The sequence below is a fragment of the Hirundo rustica genome, chromosome 9 (assembly GCF_015227805.2).
Source record: "Hirundo rustica isolate bHirRus1 chromosome 9, bHirRus1.pri.v3, whole genome shotgun sequence".
Taxonomy (NCBI): Eukaryota; Metazoa; Chordata; class Aves; order Passeriformes; family Hirundinidae; genus Hirundo; species Hirundo rustica.
The window spans coordinates 30,905,825-30,924,947 of record NC_053458.1 but is presented as its reverse complement, the minus strand read 5'-3'; the positions used below and the strand labels follow the sequence as shown (position 1 = coordinate 30,924,947).

Here is a 19,123-nt window from a genome sequence, read left to right as displayed (position 1 = left end):
CTGTGTGCCCGTGGGAGGGACTCACATTGCAGCAGTTTTGGCAAGACTGCTGCTCATGAGAGTGGAGCTATGCTGGAGAAGTTCACAGGGAACTGTCTCCTGTGGGAGGGACCCCATGGTGCAGCAGGGGAAGGATTTTCTTCCTTTCCCTGAAGAAAACCTCAAGTGATGAACTGACCCAAACCCCCATGCTCTGTTTCCCTGTGCTGTCGGTGGGAAGGAAGGTGGAGTTGGAGGGAGAAAAGGTATTTTTAAGGGCTTATTTTACTTTTCATTATCTTCCTCTGATTCTGTTAATAATAAACTCACTTTATACCTCTGTTTTGCCCTTGGAGTGTTTTCTCCTCGTCCTTCTCTCAACTCATGAACCCTTTGTTTAAATCTTTTCTCTCCTCTGCCCAGCTGTAGTAGGAGAGGGCAAGTGTCTTGGGTGCCTGGTGTTTGGCCAGTGTCAAACCACAAAATTTGCTAATGAAATACAGCTGGTAGATTGTTTGATCAGCTTAGGATGAGCTCACCTGTAATTAAAATCAGGTAAACTTGATGGTAAACAGATATTCTATATCGACTGCTTTCAAGGACTGCTTCAAGACACCAAGGAGCTGTCTGTCTCAGGACAAAACAGTTAAGGTATTGTTGATGTCCTGAAATGTCTTATGTGTAGCAGATTTACCAAGGTGTCCTCCAGGCACCAAATGTAAGTTTCCGTCAGTTTCCATTCCTAGGTACTTGCTGTTCAAACATGTCTGCAGCAGTGAGTTCTCCTCACAGTCTCTTCCCAGGACTGCGTGAGCATGATCCTGCTGAGGTTAAGAGGCTGAGTGTGCAAAGGATGTGTATTTGAAGCAGACTCTTGAGAACTGAAATGTCCTTTGGTTAGCAGCTGATATTATGCTATCTGCTTGTACTTTGCAAAGATAGTGGAAAGCTTGGTGATTTTGACATTTTTCCTGCTTCCAGCACAACAGGTGGGAACTGAGAGCCAGCAAATGCCAGAGCTGGACTGTTACCATGGATAAAACGAAACCTGTGGGAGTAATGATTGTGCTGTCCTTGCTTGACTCGTCAGTTAGGCTGAGGAAAATGTCTTGGATCACAGAGCAGGAAACTGGGCAGGGAAAGAGCATTGTTTAGTGACTTTTCTGTCTTCTATTTACCTTTTTGTGCCGATGCTGCTTCCCTACATCTCTCTGCTGTCTTTCCCAATGCAGTCTGCAGTCAATATCATCTGGGTGACAGAGGAGATTGAGTACTCCCTGGAAGTGGAGTGGGAGAACCCACCAACAGATGTGCAGTATTACAAGCTGAAGTTCAGATCCGTAGTGGATATGGATGAGAAGCAGGTCATGGTGCCCGGAAACAATGACCCTAAGAGTAGATACATCCTCTCTGGTGGGTATTCGTGGGTGTTCCAAACAGGGCAGGAGCAGGAAGAAGTGGCAGGAATGATTAACAGTCAGATGTTAATCAGACTGACAGTTCTCTTGTGTGAATGTCCAGTAGGATCTATTTGGACTCCTCTATCACTTAAGGAGGGGTGTCTCCACAGGGAGAAAGGTATACTCTGTAGATGGCAAATTTACAGCCATATTCATTCATTTAATTCTGTCCTTGTTAGGAAAGAGGTGCTTTCTTCTGGTTCAGAGCTGATATTATGGAAATGCCCACCAGCAGCAGTCAATATGTCTGTCCTAAGGACAAGCCTAGATCAAAGGTGCTATCAAGGCATTGAAAAGACAAAAAGCAAGTTGGATAGAAAGCTAAACTTTAAGTTCCCCTCTGCAACAAATCTGAAGCTGGATAAACTAAACAAAACAGCTTTCTTCAAGAAAATATTCCATCTTTCCCTAGTTGTTGGTAGTGCTCCATTTTGCTCTTCATAGGCCTGAAACCTGGAACAGAGCATGAGGTCACTGTCATACCTGTGAAAGACAACACAGAGGAGAAACCATCCTCTGTGACTGGCAGGACTGGTATGTGGAAAGTTGTTTTTACGACTGTGATGTTACCACAGGGTCTGGGGACAGATCTTCCAAAATTCCAGCTCAAAAGGTTCATAATGGACTGCTTATACCTTGTTTGAGCTTGTCTACATTTGTGGGAACTGGCAGTGGTCAGAAATTAGATTTTAGGCTCCAGGCAGTAGCTTGAATCCTGTGGGAAATGCCAAGTACATAACTCTCTCACTTGGGCCTGGGAAATCATAAGGAGGAACTCAAAACAATCCCTGCAGATATCTTCTTCCTGCCACCTGGTGGTGTTCCAAATTGTTTACTGGTAAAGATGTTTACTGAGAGGCGTTGGTCTGAAACAACCAGTAATATCCATTGTATTGAAATACTGTATAAAAGACCTTGTCTTTCAATGAACCTTTGCTATAATGCCCTCCAAAGGAACCGGAGTTCTACCTATCATTATTGGAGCCATCCCAAACGGTAATGATATACGTTGTCCGTTAAACAGTAAACCCTAGGCCTAGCTCAGCCTTTTGCTTTGATTTTTTTACAGTAACTTCACCCTTAACTCGGCTAACAGCTCCATCCAGACACAGGATAAGTGTAGTGAGTTAGCCTCTCTATGGAATAACAACTCTGTTGGCTAATTGACTGTCCTAAAGAAAAATGGCAGAATGTTTTTGAGCTATTCTATTGCAAAAGAGACCTTGAAGAATTTTAAACTCTCATTTTGCTTGCAAGATGATGGAATTTCTGAAATTCATCTCTTACAAAAGGGTAGGCATGCTGCTTCCAAAGACTGAAAAAATCCGTATCAGGCCTGACAAACCTGGGGTTGTTGTGTAAGTTATTCCATTAAAATAAAATTTATTTAAAACAACAAAATCTACAACCTCCACATTGTCATTTTAAGGCTAGTCTTCTGACCTGTGTTGACTCTGATTATTTGGAGCAGCCCTGACTTGTGTTTTCAACCTGTTCTTGATAGACATGGGGGCTGCAAAGCTTCTTAAAAAAGGAAAACAGTAACCCCAATGCTCATATTCTTATGTAACCTCTGGAATTTAGGAGATGCAGATAAGCAAATACCAGCTTCTTCAAAAGCTACCACCAAGCTCTGATTCATCAGCTAAAATAGCAAAACCTTGGAGGAGTCTGAGTGACACGGAAGGCAGAAAGGGAGGAGCAGCAGAGGTCTGACAGTGGAGGCAGACAGGTAGGCACTGTACTTGGAGCTGGGAGAGGGCAAGACAGAAGGTTGATGCCAAAATTATTTTTGCTTTAATATATTCTTCATTTATTTGTAGCTCTGTAGACTGTTGCTGTATAGTTATATTACTCCGGGCTCGCTCCAGCATTTTTCCTACTCTGGTAGACAGAAAGACAAAACACATTCCAAAGGCCCCAATCCTAATCTTGCTTCCTCTGGGAACCAAGGACAGACTACCCTCCCAAGACACTTTCCTATAAAAAACTGGAAGAAGAGGGGCTTCAGAAGAGTTTGAGCCAAGGGGGGGGGGGAATTACCTCATCATCTGTTTCTAATTGTTAATTCTTGTCAATTATAATAATTTGCTAAATTTATAAAACTGTATTCACCCTATGTGAGGTGGGCAAATGTCTCCTATATTAACATTGTCTCAAAAGTGTGTTATTTTATTTCTAGATCTTTAAGGCATTGAGGTAATCCTCAAGTTTGTACCTATGGAAGGCAGGACATGTAGCCTGCAAGCTCTGACTGCAGAAAGAAATGGAGAGAATGGTAGAACATTGCTCCTTTCTCCTGGTTTCTCATGGATGCCTTTCTTCAGAGGCTGTTGGGGGAAACCTAAGTGAGTGCTTTAGCTGGCCAAAGGAGTAAGGCAAAAATAAAGGAGGTGTGTACATGGAATGGTTTGAGTTTGAAGGGACCTTAAAGATCATCCAACCCGACCCCCTGCCATGGCCAGGGGCACCTTCCACTATCCCAGGGTGCTCCAAGCCCCACCTAACCTGGCCTTGAGCACTTCCAGGGGTGGGGCAGCCACAGCTTCTCTGGACACCCTGTACTAGGGCTTCACCAGACTCCCAGGGAAGAATTTCTTCCTAATATGTCATGACAGTACTTTAGTGGTTTAATTCAACTGGAGATAGCTAATCCTGCACTTTGAAAGCTGTCTCAGGAGTTGATAGATCAACCAATGTGACAACTGACGAGTGACAGAAGATACCGCCACTGTCTCATGGACTAAAGTGGAGGCTCCCTTAGACAGGCACATGGGGAGATACACCTCAGCTGATGGAGACACCAAGGAAATACAGGTGGGCAGTGAAAATTTCATGATCACCTTGCTGGATCTGAAGCCAGACATGGAATATGTCACCGACACCTGGGCAGAGAAGGGGCCCCAGAGGAGCAAGACGGGAAGCACCAGAGCTGTGACAGGTGAGCTGTAGCAGCACTGCGGGGAGCTGAGTTTGCAATTCAAACTCCTTCATCAATTTTACTTTTTTTGGTAAAGCTTCTCCTGCTTTGCACACTTTTTTAGTGGGGCAAAAAATCCCTGTAATTCTTATTAGTGTGGCTAAACAGGTCTCCAGCTTAGCTTAAGACCCTGAGTCCTGTTGTGAACAGGCTCTATGGCAAGGGCCAGTTACTATTAGTACAGAGAACAACCACAGCCAAAACTCAAACCTCATAACCTCTTGGAATGTGTATTTCATGCTAAAATGCCATAAGCCATATCCAAGCATTTCTTTGGGTGGCTGTTCTAGCCTTTCCCGGTAGGACAGGAGGCTCATACACATTTCAGACAGATAATCATGGCAGAGTGTTTGTTAAAAGGGAAAAAAATGTTCATTTGGATAATAACCTAAATCAAGAAATGTGGGAAATCGAATACTCCCAAACAGTATATTTGCTTGGTGTCCTTTGGTGGCGGGGAGTCTCCATGGGAAGGGTGCTTGCAGCTGAGTCTGCAGCTGGATTGGGAAACTTCTTGAACCACTGTCTTAATGAAATTTTACAATCCAGCAATCCATGTGTGACTGGGAGTACAGAAGCAGTTTCTACTGACTATTGACAAATAGTCTTACATATGTGCAATGTGCATTTCTTCACAAAAAATTACCTGGAGGAATGTTTCGGGTGCTCAACTCAGGCTGTTAACCAGCACACTTAAACATATAAATTGGACTACACCTAACAGGAGATGCCTCAGGGAATTTGTAGGACTGTTTGAAGCTCTCACCTGAGGGGAGCAGTCAAACAGATGAAGCTCAGTCAATCCCCTACTTTCAAGCTGATTCATTGTCTCGAGCCAGCCCCTCCCTGGTTCAGAAGAGTCTGGGCAGCTCCTGGACCACGCAGGGAGTTCAGTAATGAAAGCACTGCATATGCAGAGCTGCACAGTCCATACCCAGCTGCACTGCAACTAGACTTAAAGAACAAACTTGATTTTCATATCACACAAGAAGATAATTAACTTGGGTTTTCTTGCCACAGGTGAGCATCTCATACTGCTAACGAGTTGAGCTGTGATTATTCAAATTCCCAGTTCCCAGCATGTGCTGCTCTAGGGTGGTACAAACAAGCCTCAGCATCTTTCATTAAAACAAAAAGTAATGTATTTCATCTCACAAAAGAGCTGAGATTAGTACGTGCAGGTGGAAAATTACAACTTTTACCGTGGCTAATGTGTGGTAAATCACAGTGCAGCTAAGCTGGTGTGTGGTAAATTACACTGTGGCTGTTGTGCATTTATGCCCTGGAATTTAGAGTCTCCAGCAGAATAAGAAATGCTGTTCCAATAATTTTGAGAGGCATCTGCAAGACTTTCACTGCTCAGGCTGCCAAGATATATTTAGTAGTTCAGTGAATTAAAAAATCCTAGACAACCAAACAAAAAAGGTTGTTCTCTGTAGAGGTCATGGGTTGTAGGTCTGTCCACAATGGGCCACATTACTGCAGGCTCTTGTGTACTGATGCAAACTTAGGACTCCTGAAATCTAGTGTTGTGTTTCTGTCTGAGAATTGGGCGGGGAAAAGATTGTAACAGTGGGAGGAATTTGAAAGTGACAGAGGTGCATTTCACAGATTTTGAGCTGGTGATTTTGAGGTGTGTTTTTTTTGTTGTTTTTTGGGGTTTTGGGGTTTTTTTGGTTTTGTTTTGTTTTTTGTTTTGTTTTTTTTTTTTGTTTTGTTTTGTTTTGTTAAAATTCCTGGAACAACTTGGGCCAAGATGTTGTTGTGATCTTCAGAAAGCAAAAGACGGTAGCACCATATTCTGCCTGGGCTCAGTGTCTGCCCCGGCAGTGGCTGTGCTTTTGTTCCTCCCAAAGAAAGAGCCCTGCTCTTGTAGCTGTGAGGAGACCTAAACCCCAGCTGAAATACCTCAGAACTGGGCACCCCCCCACTTGCTAGTTCAAGACCATCTTTGGCTTGATAAAGGATGAGAGGTGGAAGAAATCAGCAGGGCCCATGAGGGGAAGGAGTAAGAGTAGCCCTGTTTTGACACTCCTGTTTTTCACTCAGCTGTTCCACAGAAATCAGCAGCCCATCTCACCCAGTGCAGGGCAGAGGGATGACTGACCCTGCCAAAGCTCAGCCACCTTGGCACTGATGTGCAGATATGGTCACCAATGTACCAAGAATGGCAGGACATGGAAGCAGTTAGCACACCTGTTTTGTCTTCCTTGCACTGTATCCAGCAGTACAAAATGATTTGGCTCCACAAATATGCAATGGTGACTCAATTAATTAATGGTTATTTACACTATGTGGTCAAAACACAGTTTGCAGCTAAAGATAAAACTTCTGTTAGATTTACCCATTTGGGCTGGGGAGAAAAAAACAAGCAAGCTTTTGCATAAGCAAAACCCCTTTTAGGTCGTCAGATATAGAATAATTTCACAAATTTTGTCTGTTTTTCCAAATGTATTAGATAGTCTAGTAAAACACACTACCTCTGGCTATAAAACTTGTGTTGTCCGTGTCTTTAGTGATTAGCATAGCACTATACTAAAACTTCTTAATAATTATGACTTTTTCTTATAGAAATTGACAGCCCAACTGTCAACATCAACAAGCATCATCATGGAGAGATTCCAATTACCTGTAGGTGCCACAAACAGGTCATGTTGTAAATACTAACAAGGATTAGGGTAAACAAAGCCCTTGCAGCAGTGTCTCTTAGGTGTTTGTGTAACCTTATTTTAACTGCTTCTTTTGTTTATCCTTCATCATGCAATAGGGAAATATTCAGCTCCTTGAAATGAAGAAATTGAAGTGCAGGGAGGTTAACAGCATGCAGGCCATCTCTTGCAATAGAATGAGTAATCATGGTTCCTCAGTTGTTCTTGTGTTGCCAGTCCTGGTTAATGATGTGTAGTGATCTTCTCAATGTGCTTCCTGTTTATAACAACGCTGTAAATCTGAACATTGGAATCCACTGAAAGTGGTGGCAGGCATTGACAGGACTCATCTCTAGGCCTCCCAACTTGCTGGAGGGAGATGAATAAATGTGTACCTGGGTCACCCTGGCCCCTTAATGAAAGAGCTTTGGTAGTTCTCTCACTTTGTGGAAGATGACATGTATGTGTGCTTTGAAGGCTTGTGACCATGAAAAAACAGGAAAGTAACGGTATCATGCTTTGTAAGGGCTTTTCTGTCCTGTTTCCCAGGAAAACATCTACTAGAATTAAAGACAGACCTTTTAAAGCACCTCAGACCTTGTCACCTTTCATATCTGTGGGTCCAGTCAATATGTGATCAGAAATAGGACTTGAGAAAGGAAGAAACTAGCAAGGCCCTTGAGGGGAAGCAGTGTCAGAGGTCACAGCAGAGCCTGACTATGACAGCCTGTGTTCTGTGCTTTTAACTATCTCTGCAGAAATCTACAGCCTGGCTCGCCTGGTGACTGAGCAAGTGACAGAAGACACAGCCACCATCTCCTGGGACAGGGCCCAGGCGCTCGTAGATAGGTACATGGTGAACTACGTCTCTGTTGGTGGTGACACAGAGGAGATGGAAGTGGGGAAGAACAAGACTACCATGACTGACAGGACTGAAGCCTGGCATTGAATATGTCCTCTTCCTCTGGACAGAGAAAGGAACCTGACAGAGCAAAACGATCAGCACTGAGGTAATGGCAGGTATTCCAAGGAATCTTTGTGCTTCTGCATGACACTGTGTTGAGGAGGTGCACTCAATTCTGGCCTGTTTTCTCCTGGCCTGCTGCAAATCATATTCTAGATACAAGTTCAGCTACTGTCCCTCATAAGAATAGATTTAATGAATCAAGGGAGGAAAGACCCTTATTTTAATAATCTTTTTCTGAAACATGGAAGAATAGGAAATGGTTTGAGCCTGGATAAAGTCTCTTAACTCTCAGTAATTCCATTTATATAATCAAGGATTTTGCTTGCAGAAGTTGGCTGCTTAGCCAGGCTGAAGCCTACCTGATGGGCAGAAAGCATTGCCAGTGCTTCCTGGAAATGAGGGAGATGGGGCAGAACACAGGTCTTACTGCCCAGGTGAGTTTGAAATCAGATGTAGATGATGTACATCATCTGTGTCTGGGCATGGAAAAGAAGAAAGCAGAGCAAGAGGGTAGACAAAAACACTGTCATGAGTGATCTGTGGAAGTGCTGGAGTGTGATTTTGCAGCTGTGGAAGGAGGAATGTCATTTCACAGGATGAAGAAGCTCTGAGTATGTTCTTTGGCTATTTCTTTTACTGAGGACTATCTTTCTCAGTCATAATGTGGAGAAGTGTTACACCTTGCTGGCACCTCACAGCTCAAGAATAGATATTTGCAGGAGCTTGATAAAGGGGAACAGGTTGTTGGTGCTGCCTTGGGCTCTCACATATTTTTCTTTGCCAAACTATCCACATTATCCAGGAATCCAGAGCCATGAATGCTCCCAAATCACTGGTACAACGGATCTCTCTTAAAGTTCGTAAGAGCTTAGGTTTGACATAGCCTCAAATTTCAGCTGGATGTTCTTCTGCACAGTCATTCTTCCCTGTATCTCTACTTGATATTTTATTCCTGATAGCTTTGTCTGGCTGTGCCTCAGTGCCCTACCTCGCCATGCTCTACTTCTGCATTGTCAGTAGCAAGTGTGGTAATTAGCCACTAAGACCCAGTGAAGCCACGGATGAGTTAGTCCTTGTCATCCTTTGTTTTCTGAGGGTAGCATCATGGAGCTTTGGAAAACAAAAAATTTAAGGGAAGGGTGTGTGTCTTTTTACTTTGCACTCTATTTCATAGTAGTGGACAGCCCAAAGAATCTGGTAACTGACCAAGTGATAGCGGACTCTGCCACCATCTCCTGGGACAGAGTCCAAGCTCCTGTAGACAGGTATGTGGTGAGCTACATTTGTGCTGATGAGCACACCAAGGAAATAGTAGGGGGGAAGGACAGGAGCATTACCATCCTTCCAGGACTGAAGCCAGGCATGAAGTTCGCCATCCATCTCTGGGCAGAGCTGGGGAACAAGCAGAGTAAGAAGGCAAGCACTGACACTCTGACAGATAATGTGGGCAGAAGGGAAAGGAAATGGGGTGGAAGTTGTGCATCAACACAGGCAGGCATCTGGAACAACCACAAAACCGTGGCTGAAATGCAAAGAGTAGATTTATTTCAATACTTCCCTAATTGGAGCATCCCAAAGCAACACCTGGGCAGAGACACACAGGCAGGTATGTTGGCACCATTAGGCTCAGTCCCATTTTTCAAGGGGCCATGCACATGTAGTTTACCTGAGCTTTGATCCCCTCTCTTCCAAAACAGTGCCTCCAAGTCTCTCCAAACACCTACATTATCTCTACACAGAAATTCTATTTCTCCAAACAGACAGAGGATAAGCAGTAGTAGATATAATGTATGGAGTTTCCCAGACTGTTACTCTTCAGGCCTGGGCATTACCAGCTGTAAGGTCACTGAATGTACCATTATTCCACTTTTAACACTTTCCTCTCAGCAGAAGGATCCTGCTCTCTTCTTATTTTGTTTTATGAGTACATTTTGCATTGCTGCACAGTAGTAGCCTCACTTAAATCATTAAATTTAGTAATTTAAATACATGCATACAGTCTATATAACATAGCTGAGACTGCTGCTGTAGATGATTATAGAAGAGGCAGATGTCATAATGCAGGAGTGGTGGCAGCTGATGGTCCTTCTTTCACTAGTCCTTACTCAAGAGCCTGCAGTGCTCCATGTGCTGCTATCAAGCCTATCAATAGCAGGTTTAACAACCAAATTGAAACCATTTTAGAATTGGACACAGCTAAAAATAATGGCCTGCCCTTTGACTTGTGACCCTAGGCCAGTCCTAGGAGACTGCTAAGCAGGCTTAAATCTATTCTGTTCAGTTAACTACAAGGACTGTGAGGTACTGGGGACATTTGGGATTACTCTATATCAATTGACCTTGCTAATGTACTTTTTCTAGTTTATGAATTTGTCTGGTGGGAGATAGAACAGTTGAAGCTTGGATATAGGACAAGATGCCAAAGAGTTCCCCAGTGCTTAGAGAGATCAAGGGCAGCTGATGGGGACAAATCTTGAGGCTAAAAGGATGAACCAATCTGAAACCAGAATTTCAAGGAGAGTTTCAACAAATTGAAATGTTGTTTTCCTTGAACAGGCATGAAAGTGGAGGCACCTGGAAATTTCGCATGAAATGAAACTGCAGAGAGGGAATGCATTTAACATTAGTAGTGATATTTTTAAAATATCTGCACAAAAATAAATGATACCTCTGCTAAAACAATACAACTTCTGAGGAAAAAAGAATACATTTTCTCACTCAAGGTGCTGGCTGATTATTCCCTAGCATTAAAACTGGCTGTGGCAGGGAGCTGCCCTGTGGTGGCCCCCTGCACCCATGGGAACTGCCAGCTGGCCTTCAAGGGCAATGCTGCTAGACTGCAGCCTCTGAGGCTGCCCTTCCCATCCCTTGCTTCTGAGGATGGATTTGGTACCTCCTAGCTCCCTCTCCTGTCCAGCTGGAGATACATATGGAGCAAACTTGGCTGAGGAGTTTTCTGGGTTGTTTCACTTAAAGCAATTGTTTCATGCTCTCCCAAATGAAGCACAAGTTCATTAGATAATGGAACTATTGCTTAACTCATGAGCCTGGTGTAAGGTGGCCTTCAGTTGTAATGAATAGACAGGGTTTAAAACAACATGGGCCGTGAACAACAGTCCTACTGTCCCTGCTCTTATATTTGGTTTTTTGATTTCTTCCTCTCTGCCTCTTTATCTGCTTTAAGCAGTAGCACTGTGCATGAGAGGAGTGCAACATTTCCTGGGAGAAGCCAGCCTGCTCGACTCTTCTCATTTATCTAAGACAGACAAAGCATGGCCTTGTGCTTTTCTGTGACCTTTTCACGATTGCATTATTTCACCGATGCATTATAATTTTTGTTATGCTTATCCTTGTGGCATTCTTCAAGGCCTGGGAAGTTTTGTAGCCTGGTTTATACAGAAAAGGCAGACAACAATGCGCCCATAGTCCTTCAGGGAGATTTGTGGAAGAGCAGGAAATTGAGATAGATTATTCATCTGTTCATTGTTCATTAATTTGATATAAACTCAGGTGTTCTTGAGGCCTGGAGCACTCCTCCCCGGAGGCCAGCACTGCCCGCCAAGGACCTCCTCTGTACAAACTTGAAAGCCAGTAAAACCTTACTCATCAAACTGCTTCCTTAAGATGTTCCCAATAATATCGAATAGGATATTCACAGGATGAAGATTAGGGAGAAGCGGCTTCCAGTGTTGCTACTTTCAGCACAGATTTAAAAAATGGATTTATCTTGATGTAAGGCCCCTTGTTGGGACCTCATAAGACATTTTTTTACAACTTCTATTAACTGTCATTGCATTAAAATAATTCTGTTCTTCTCCTTGTGCTGACCTTGGGAAAACTGACTGCTCAGGAAAAGTCTGGCCAAGTCTTTGATGCCAGTGAAGGAGCTGGTATCCCATATCCAGCACAGACTGAACTGTAAGGCTCTGAGTTTCTTTGTTTTCCTGCATTTACTAAAGAAAACTGAACCATGACGACAACAAAGCCTGTGAAGTCATTCTTCATCAACAAAGGGTAGAAGCTCTCAGCAGGCCACATGAGAGCTGTGCACCAGAACTGGGCATAGAGCCTAAACCTGTCCTATCTGTGAGTGCTCCTCAGAGATAAGCCTGATGGAGACTCCTCAGGCAGACATGTGAGGAGCTCCTGGACACTGCACAGTTGAGCCAATTGCCAGGCTCACAGAACATCCCAAACCAGATCTGTAGAAGGCTCGCAGTGTTGGGTCTAGGCTTCTGCTGCTTGCTAGCTGTGAAGGCCACTGGTTGACTTTCAGGCAACTGCAGCTCAGCCCAAGACCTGCACTGCATTTTGTGTCTTTCATTTATGCAGTGGTGTTGCAGGACTTCCTCTCTGCCACAGAAGAGCTTATCTGTTCCATCAGCTGGTGCATAGCTCAGGGTGTCTTCCCCCCTTACAGGAATCTGCTAATTGGTGAGGTAAGCCAAGCACGTCTCTCCTGTAGTGAGTTATCTCTGGTACCAGGGAGGTGGAATTCTGAGCTGACCATAAACTTCTTGCCTTGAGAGCTGGTTGGAGGGAGATAAGTCTTGAATTTCTGACTTTACAAACTATAAAACTTCACTTTACAAACTATAAAAGCTACACAAAACTTTCACAAAGGAGAAGTCTTCTGCACATTCCTTGGAAATTTGTGGGGATCTCTCCTCAAAGTTTGGGACGCTGGCCCTGAGTTACTCTTCTCAAAGTTGAGTGGAAGGAGTGTATGTACCCTATCATCAGCTGGTGGTAAACTATGTTGACTCCTAATCTATACTGTTTCTTTCTAGCTATAATATAGGTACCTTTACATTGTGCGCTGTTTCTGTGCTTCTCTTCCAGTACCTCTGTCCATAGGAGCTTCCCAAGGTGATGTGCCTCCTCCTGTTTGCTGATGGACAGTTTTTCCTGCTCTGTTCACACACTGAGCTTCCTCTACCTGTATCCCATGGATTGCAGCCAGGTGCAGCAGAACAGAAATGCCTGTAGCAGCATGTACACCATTTGTCTGAATGGGGATGGCAGCAGGCTGCTGCAGGTGTACTGTGACATGAGCACTGACAGAGGCAGGTGGATAGTGAGGCTCTGTTCCTCTTCCTGCTTTTTGATTAATGTAATCACATGGACATGACACAAATGTCACTTGAGGCTCCTTTCTCTTCGCTGCAGTCCTGTTTCAGCTCCTTCCTGAAGGGAGTAGCATGTTTTAGGGAGGGTTGTGGATGCTGATGCAGCCAGTCTGGGGTTATGTGTATGTACAGTTAATGCAGTTCAGCTGATGTCTGTTAGTGTTTTCATTGCCAGTGCTGTGAGCATGCACCTCGACTCTGGCCACACAGGTGATATTAACATGACTCAAAGGGATCTGAAGGCAGAAGCATGGATGTTTGAGGTAGGGAGTGTGTGTGAATGTGGAGGAGTGATGTCTGAGGTTCTCTGATAGCAATCTCCCTAAAAAACCAGAGAAAAATACTACTTTTTTCACCTTTCAGTGATAAGTGATTTTCTCCAGTGAAATAAATTGTTGTGTGTTACTGCCAAGCCCCTCTGATCTTGGTGAAGTTTAGAAACCCAGATGCCTTGTGGATCTTGTCTAGGCTTGTTTTGTCTAAGTGTTCAGATCACGCTCAGATTTGTGGGAAGTAAACTGAAAAATTTGTACAACAAAGTATTTGCCCTATGTACAGCCAGAAAATGCAGTGTGTGATTTGGAGAATCCAGCATTAAATAGGGCAAAGTTTTTGGAGTAAGCCTTTAAATGGTGTGGGAAAAATAATATTGCAGTACAGCCAGTCTTGTGCTGGTTAAGGTTGTTTGTTTTTTCTGATATTTCTGTTTCTTGCCAGAAACTGAGATAAGATAGCATAAACTTCACAAATTGTCATGAAGCCACAAGCAGGGAAGGAGGAGGCAGGAAATAGCTGGTTTAACCAAAATGGTCATGGGGTGAGGGTCTAAGACTGCAAAAGTGAACAGGCTTCCCACTTTAAAGAGTAATTGTCTTTTATTTCGGGTCTTGGCAAGCTGCACAACCTCAGGAGCTGCAGCTCCATCCACTATGAGCTCCGTGTGGATTTGTGGACAGCCAGCAACTCTGTGTGTGCTGTCTATGACTTCTTTCAGGTTGCCTCAAGCAGGGACAGAAACAGGCTGTCAGTGGGGAGTTACAGAGGCAATGTACTGGTGCTGTCTCTGCACAGGGAAGCAAATGCGGGGACCTGTGTATTTGTTTTGCCAGTAGAGTGGGAACTCCTTAGGTCAGGTTGGATTAGGTGTGGTTCTCTTGAGGAAAAAAGTCTTCCTAGGGAGGCTGAGAGTGCGCCCATGGGCCTGTCTCACGCTGAAGACGGGAGAAAGAGTTGCTTGTTCGTGGGGAAGAGAGGGCTCTGTGACCCTGGGAAATGCCTGAAAGGGCAAGCTGGGAAGTTTCCAAAAGGTAACCTGTGTCTGATGGGGCAGCAGCTTCTGGGGCTTCCCAGCTGAGAGGAAATAAAAGTATCTTTTATTCAGATGAGAGTTTGCTCAACAGCAGTGCTGGCTTCTGCCACTGCTAAATCCACTATTACTCTTGTGTCCATAGTCTTCCACTTATCCTTTCATACCCTCTTGCCATAAGGTTTAGATCTTCAGCTGGGAGGATCCAGCCCTTGGACATGCCCTGTAATAGTGCTTTAGAGAGTTGTGGCCAGACCTATCCTGTGCTGTGTCTTTTCCCTTGCTAGGCCTGCTGTGTCCCACGTGAAGGGTGGATAAGCCCTCAGGCTGAGCAGCTGTAGTAACTTCTTATCTGTGTCTTTGATCCCTTCTTTTAGGCGATGCAAGGACCTACCACAACGGCTAGAACTTCACAACATTGGACAGGGACAATGATGTGGCTCTCAGCAGCTGTGCTGTGATGCACCATGGTGCATGGTGATATAGGAACTGCCACCTGGCCAACCTCAACGGGAAGCACGGGGAGAGCAATCACAGTGAGGTGAGCAGCAGAGCTGCTGTGCTGATTATCTCTTCATAGCCTGGAGAAAACACACGGGGGAGTGTCTTTCCTTGGAGCAGGAGGGATTGCCCTCCAACTCATTTCATTAGAAAGCAAAATGATCCGTAACAAAACTTACGGCTCTTACTCTCTCCTTGGATCCAGAGGACCTGAGCTTGTGGCTCCCTGCTTCTTGAGGTGGAGCTGTCTTGATCTCTGAGGGGAACACCTAAAGGAACACTCACTAGGAACCACAGTGGGATCTTGCTCACTGTCTGATGTAGCCTTTCTCTTGGTTTTTAGTGCACGCCTTGGGGTACATCTTGTTGTACAGGCTTAATTTGGGATTGAAGATGGCTCAGTCCTAGCCAGATAGAGGTTTGATCTATATTGAGAGTGTCAGAAAGACTGATTATAATTAAATCTCTGTTTATTGGAGGGTTAAATGGTATTTGAGGTGGGCAGTGGTAGACTCCTAGAACCTGGTCTGGGTACTTTAGTAAGAGAAATTCCTTGGTCTTTTCCCAGGATGTGAACTGGGAGTCATGTAAAGGACGTGAATCCCTTTAATGGAGATGAAGATCCATCCTCAGTCTTCTAGTAATGAGCCAGTCCTGGGAAGGAGGAGGAGGTCTTTATCAGAGAAGAGGAAAAAATTAAATAGAACTCTCTGCAGAACAATACCCAAAGATAATGATTCAGTATTTCTTAACAAAGTTTGGTTCAGACAGCTTTCTCCAATACAAAGGAGACAATAGCTGGCCAATGTCCAGGGACATCTGGATCTGCGGGCCAGCCTTTGGAGCTCCTGGTGGGTGATGTTCCAGAGACTAGGAGGAGACTTGTGGGGGCGTCCTGCTTGGGGATACTCCGGTTGGTTAAGCATGACGAGGACCTGCTTGATCCAATACATGCAGCTTCTATGAACTTGATGTAAAACAAGCCTTAACTGGGCTGGAGACTCTTCTTAATTCTGTCCTTCTCTGGTGCCATCCAATTCAGACTTAGAATAATTTGAAACTACTAACACATAATAGCCCCCAATTTACATCAGAGCAAACTTTTCTGAGACTGTATCTTCTCCCTCTTTTGATCTGCAGTTCTCCTGCATTCCCAATTCTTCCTGCAGAACCGGGTTTTGGGAGATGCTGCCAGTCTGCTGGCAAGGCTCATTAAGCCATGTGTGTTCTGTAGAGTGGGCTCCTCAGCCTCCAGGATCACATCTCTGCAGGTTAAGATCTCGCTGTTTTGCTTGTGTCATGTTTCCCAGCCCATAGCAAAACCTAAGGAGATGTGCAGTAGATTGATGTTCATGCTGCAGGGTGAATGTAAGGTCCACTCTCCTCCAGGCTCCGCTCACCATCCCTGCCTCTCTGTTCTGCTTGCTTACAGACAATTAACCGAATTCCCTATGCGACTGTTCCATCTGCTGCCTTCTGCTTTTTCATCAGCAGTGTGGCAGGTAGTGATGCTGAAATGATAACACTTGTCATCCACCTCTAAAATGAGCATCTCCTGGAGATAAACTGATCCTGTGTGCCGCAGTGCCTGGTTTCACATTTGACTGCTTTTGCTTTTTTCTTCTTTTAGTCACAGCCATAAAGGTGAAGTTTATTTTCTTTCCCTGAGAAGATATTGAAATTCTGGACAGCCAGCTCCAGCCAGGGAAGAAGTATGAGCTAAGCAAATGAGGCTTGCTCAAAGGCTTCCTTGTCTGAGCACCCTGGGACATGGTTGTCCCATGTCTTAATGGCTTTTTCTATCGCAGTGCTGAGCTGAGCAATACATTCTAAAGAATCCTTCCCAGACTCTGGAGAAAGTAATATAATCTCAAATAAAGGAGGTCTTAAAATATTTCTGTCTTCTTTGCTTTGGGTAGTAGAATTATTTTGCTTCCTATTGAAGCATTTTGCCTGAAGTGGAAGCATTACCCAGGCCTGGAGCAGCACTGTGCCAATCAGGTCTTTGGGATCTGCTCCAAAACAGGGATGGGGATTGTGCTCTCTTTGTGACTTAACTCTGTGAAGGACTTAACTGATCTGTGCTTGCCAGGACCTGGCTGAGGAGAGGCAGCTAGAGAGTTGTCTCTCAAAGGTGAGGACTAAAATCTTCCTCATACTTTCAGGACTGTGCCTCTTGGGTGGGCAGGTGGATAGAGACTCGTCTGAACTGCGATAGGATATCCAAGCCCTGGTTTGGGGGAAGGAGACCAATGGTGAGAGGACTAGAAAGAAAATTGCACTTGAAGTGTTTTGCAGGCTCTGTGCTAAGAGCATGAGGGAAGGACATGGGAAAACGATGAGAGCTCTTTACTGTGAAGTGTTTCTCCCTGTTGCCCACTTGTCTGTAGGCAAGGACAGATTTCAGTCTGTTACTCAGTTAAAGGGCTCAGTGAAGTCGTCAAGAAAGTGACTGAGAGGGAGAGGAGGAGTACTCTTCACACACAGCCACTCGAAAAGTAAGTGTACGCTCTGAAAAACAGCGGGTGTGATTGTTACCTGTGACTTTCCTGTGCAGCAGCAAAACACAATCCCATCCTAAAGCTGAATCCCACCCGGGAGCAGGGAGTATTCTCTTAAGCAGTATAAGCTTTGCTTTTGAGCTAAAGACAAGTGAGGCACCTTATTTGCAGTTTCTGAGGAGGGTCTATCTGTCACTCCTATTGCTCCTCTCTCACCAGGAAGGGCAAAGTGACAGCTGCTGGAAAACTATAGAAAAAAGACAGTATTCCCGAAGAGCCACAGGGTGGCATTGTCTCTTCACACAGGAGAGACTTTCCAGTCTCGAGCTGGCTTCTGCGAGAGGACCTTTTTGGGGTTAACTAGAGTCTGTGTTACAACCAGGGAGGCTGGGACAGGTCAGGTAATGCAGTTTGTTTGCCTTGAGGAACTGGCTGTTCTGGTTTCAAGGCTCAGGATTGTTGGAATAGTCCCATAAAAATGTCATATCCCTTTACTACCCTGGTTGATGTTAAATGTGGCCCTGTAACAGTGATGCCGGAGAGCCAATACATTCTCGAAATCTCTGCCTCGCTCTGAGATCACTTAAAAGTTGATATACTGATTAGCAACACACCTGGAATTTGAATCCCAGAAGGATCCTCACTGCTTTGGCATTGCTATGTTGATGAGGATTATCCTGTAGTTGGGTCCTACCAGCCAGGACCCATCTGTTGTGATATATCTGCTGTTTCTGGGACCCTAGAGAAATGTTGCTGTATTTACCCAGCAACAGGAGGGAAATAATGCTTCTTCCCAAAGATACTGCGTTTCTGTATTGCTGTGATTTGGAGAGAAGCCTGAAGTGTCTTAACTGCACTGGGCACTTGCTTGGAAAGCAGTGCTGTTACTTTTGGTCACTGCTTTGCTTCCCTTCAATCTTTAGACTGCTCCAGGATTCTAAACTTCATCTCAGCCACTGCATATTTCTAACCCTAGGACCCTGGAACTTCCCCTTGCAGCCCAGGCTACCCAAGAACACCTTGCCCTAAATCCAGTGTCTAACATCTGGAGAGAAGCAAGAAGCTCCTTTCTTCTCCAGGAAGTGGCCTCTGCCATTTCTAGCTGCTCATCGCTGCGGTCCTGCACTCCTTTCTCACTGGTCTCTTCTGGCGCCTCAGCTTTGTGGGCAGGGGACAGCTTGGTGCCTCATCTGGCTGAGCAGCGGGTTTTTACTTTTTGCCCTCGTGGGGGCAGAGCTCCGTGGTGTAGGATTTGGAAAGGCTCTGCCGAGCAAGCTGCAGACACCATGAAATAGTTGTCTGATCAAAACCAAGTGGGGTTAACTAGTCCGTGCTGCTGATCCTCAGTAAGAAAACAAACCTGCAGCCCACCTCCCACAGCACAAACACACCTTTTGTTCTTCCCACTACTTCTTGCCCTTGGGTAGGGGAGCTTGGCTGTGCTTATACAAAGTAAGGCCATTAACTTGATTAAGTTAAGCTGTTTCTTTAAGAAAAGAAGCTCTTAAGCTGCACAGCTGGCTGCAGGCAGAGATTGTACCGCCTCTGCCGCTGAGCTCTGCCTGTCTCTTATCTAGGGCCAGGACACAGGTAAAAGAAAGACTTCCCCAGGAAAATAAACACATGACTGAGAGACCGAGATACAGTTTTTG

General features: G+C 44.7%; 1 protein-coding gene across 1 annotated transcript; it reads left to right on the top strand.

The window, feature by feature from the left end:
• The first annotated feature begins 1,169 nt into the window (after nt 1-1,169).
• Nucleotides 1,170-9,812, top strand: LOC120756611 (tenascin-N-like). The gene is given in 8 exon segments (XM_040073153.1): nt 1,170-1,392; nt 1,884-1,973; nt 4,118-4,147; nt 4,150-4,380; nt 7,826-7,991; nt 7,993-8,087; nt 9,209-9,477; nt 9,732-9,812. Coding segments are annotated over 8 exon segments (1,185 nt in total).
• The last annotated feature ends 9,311 nt before the right edge of the window (nt 9,813-19,123 follow it).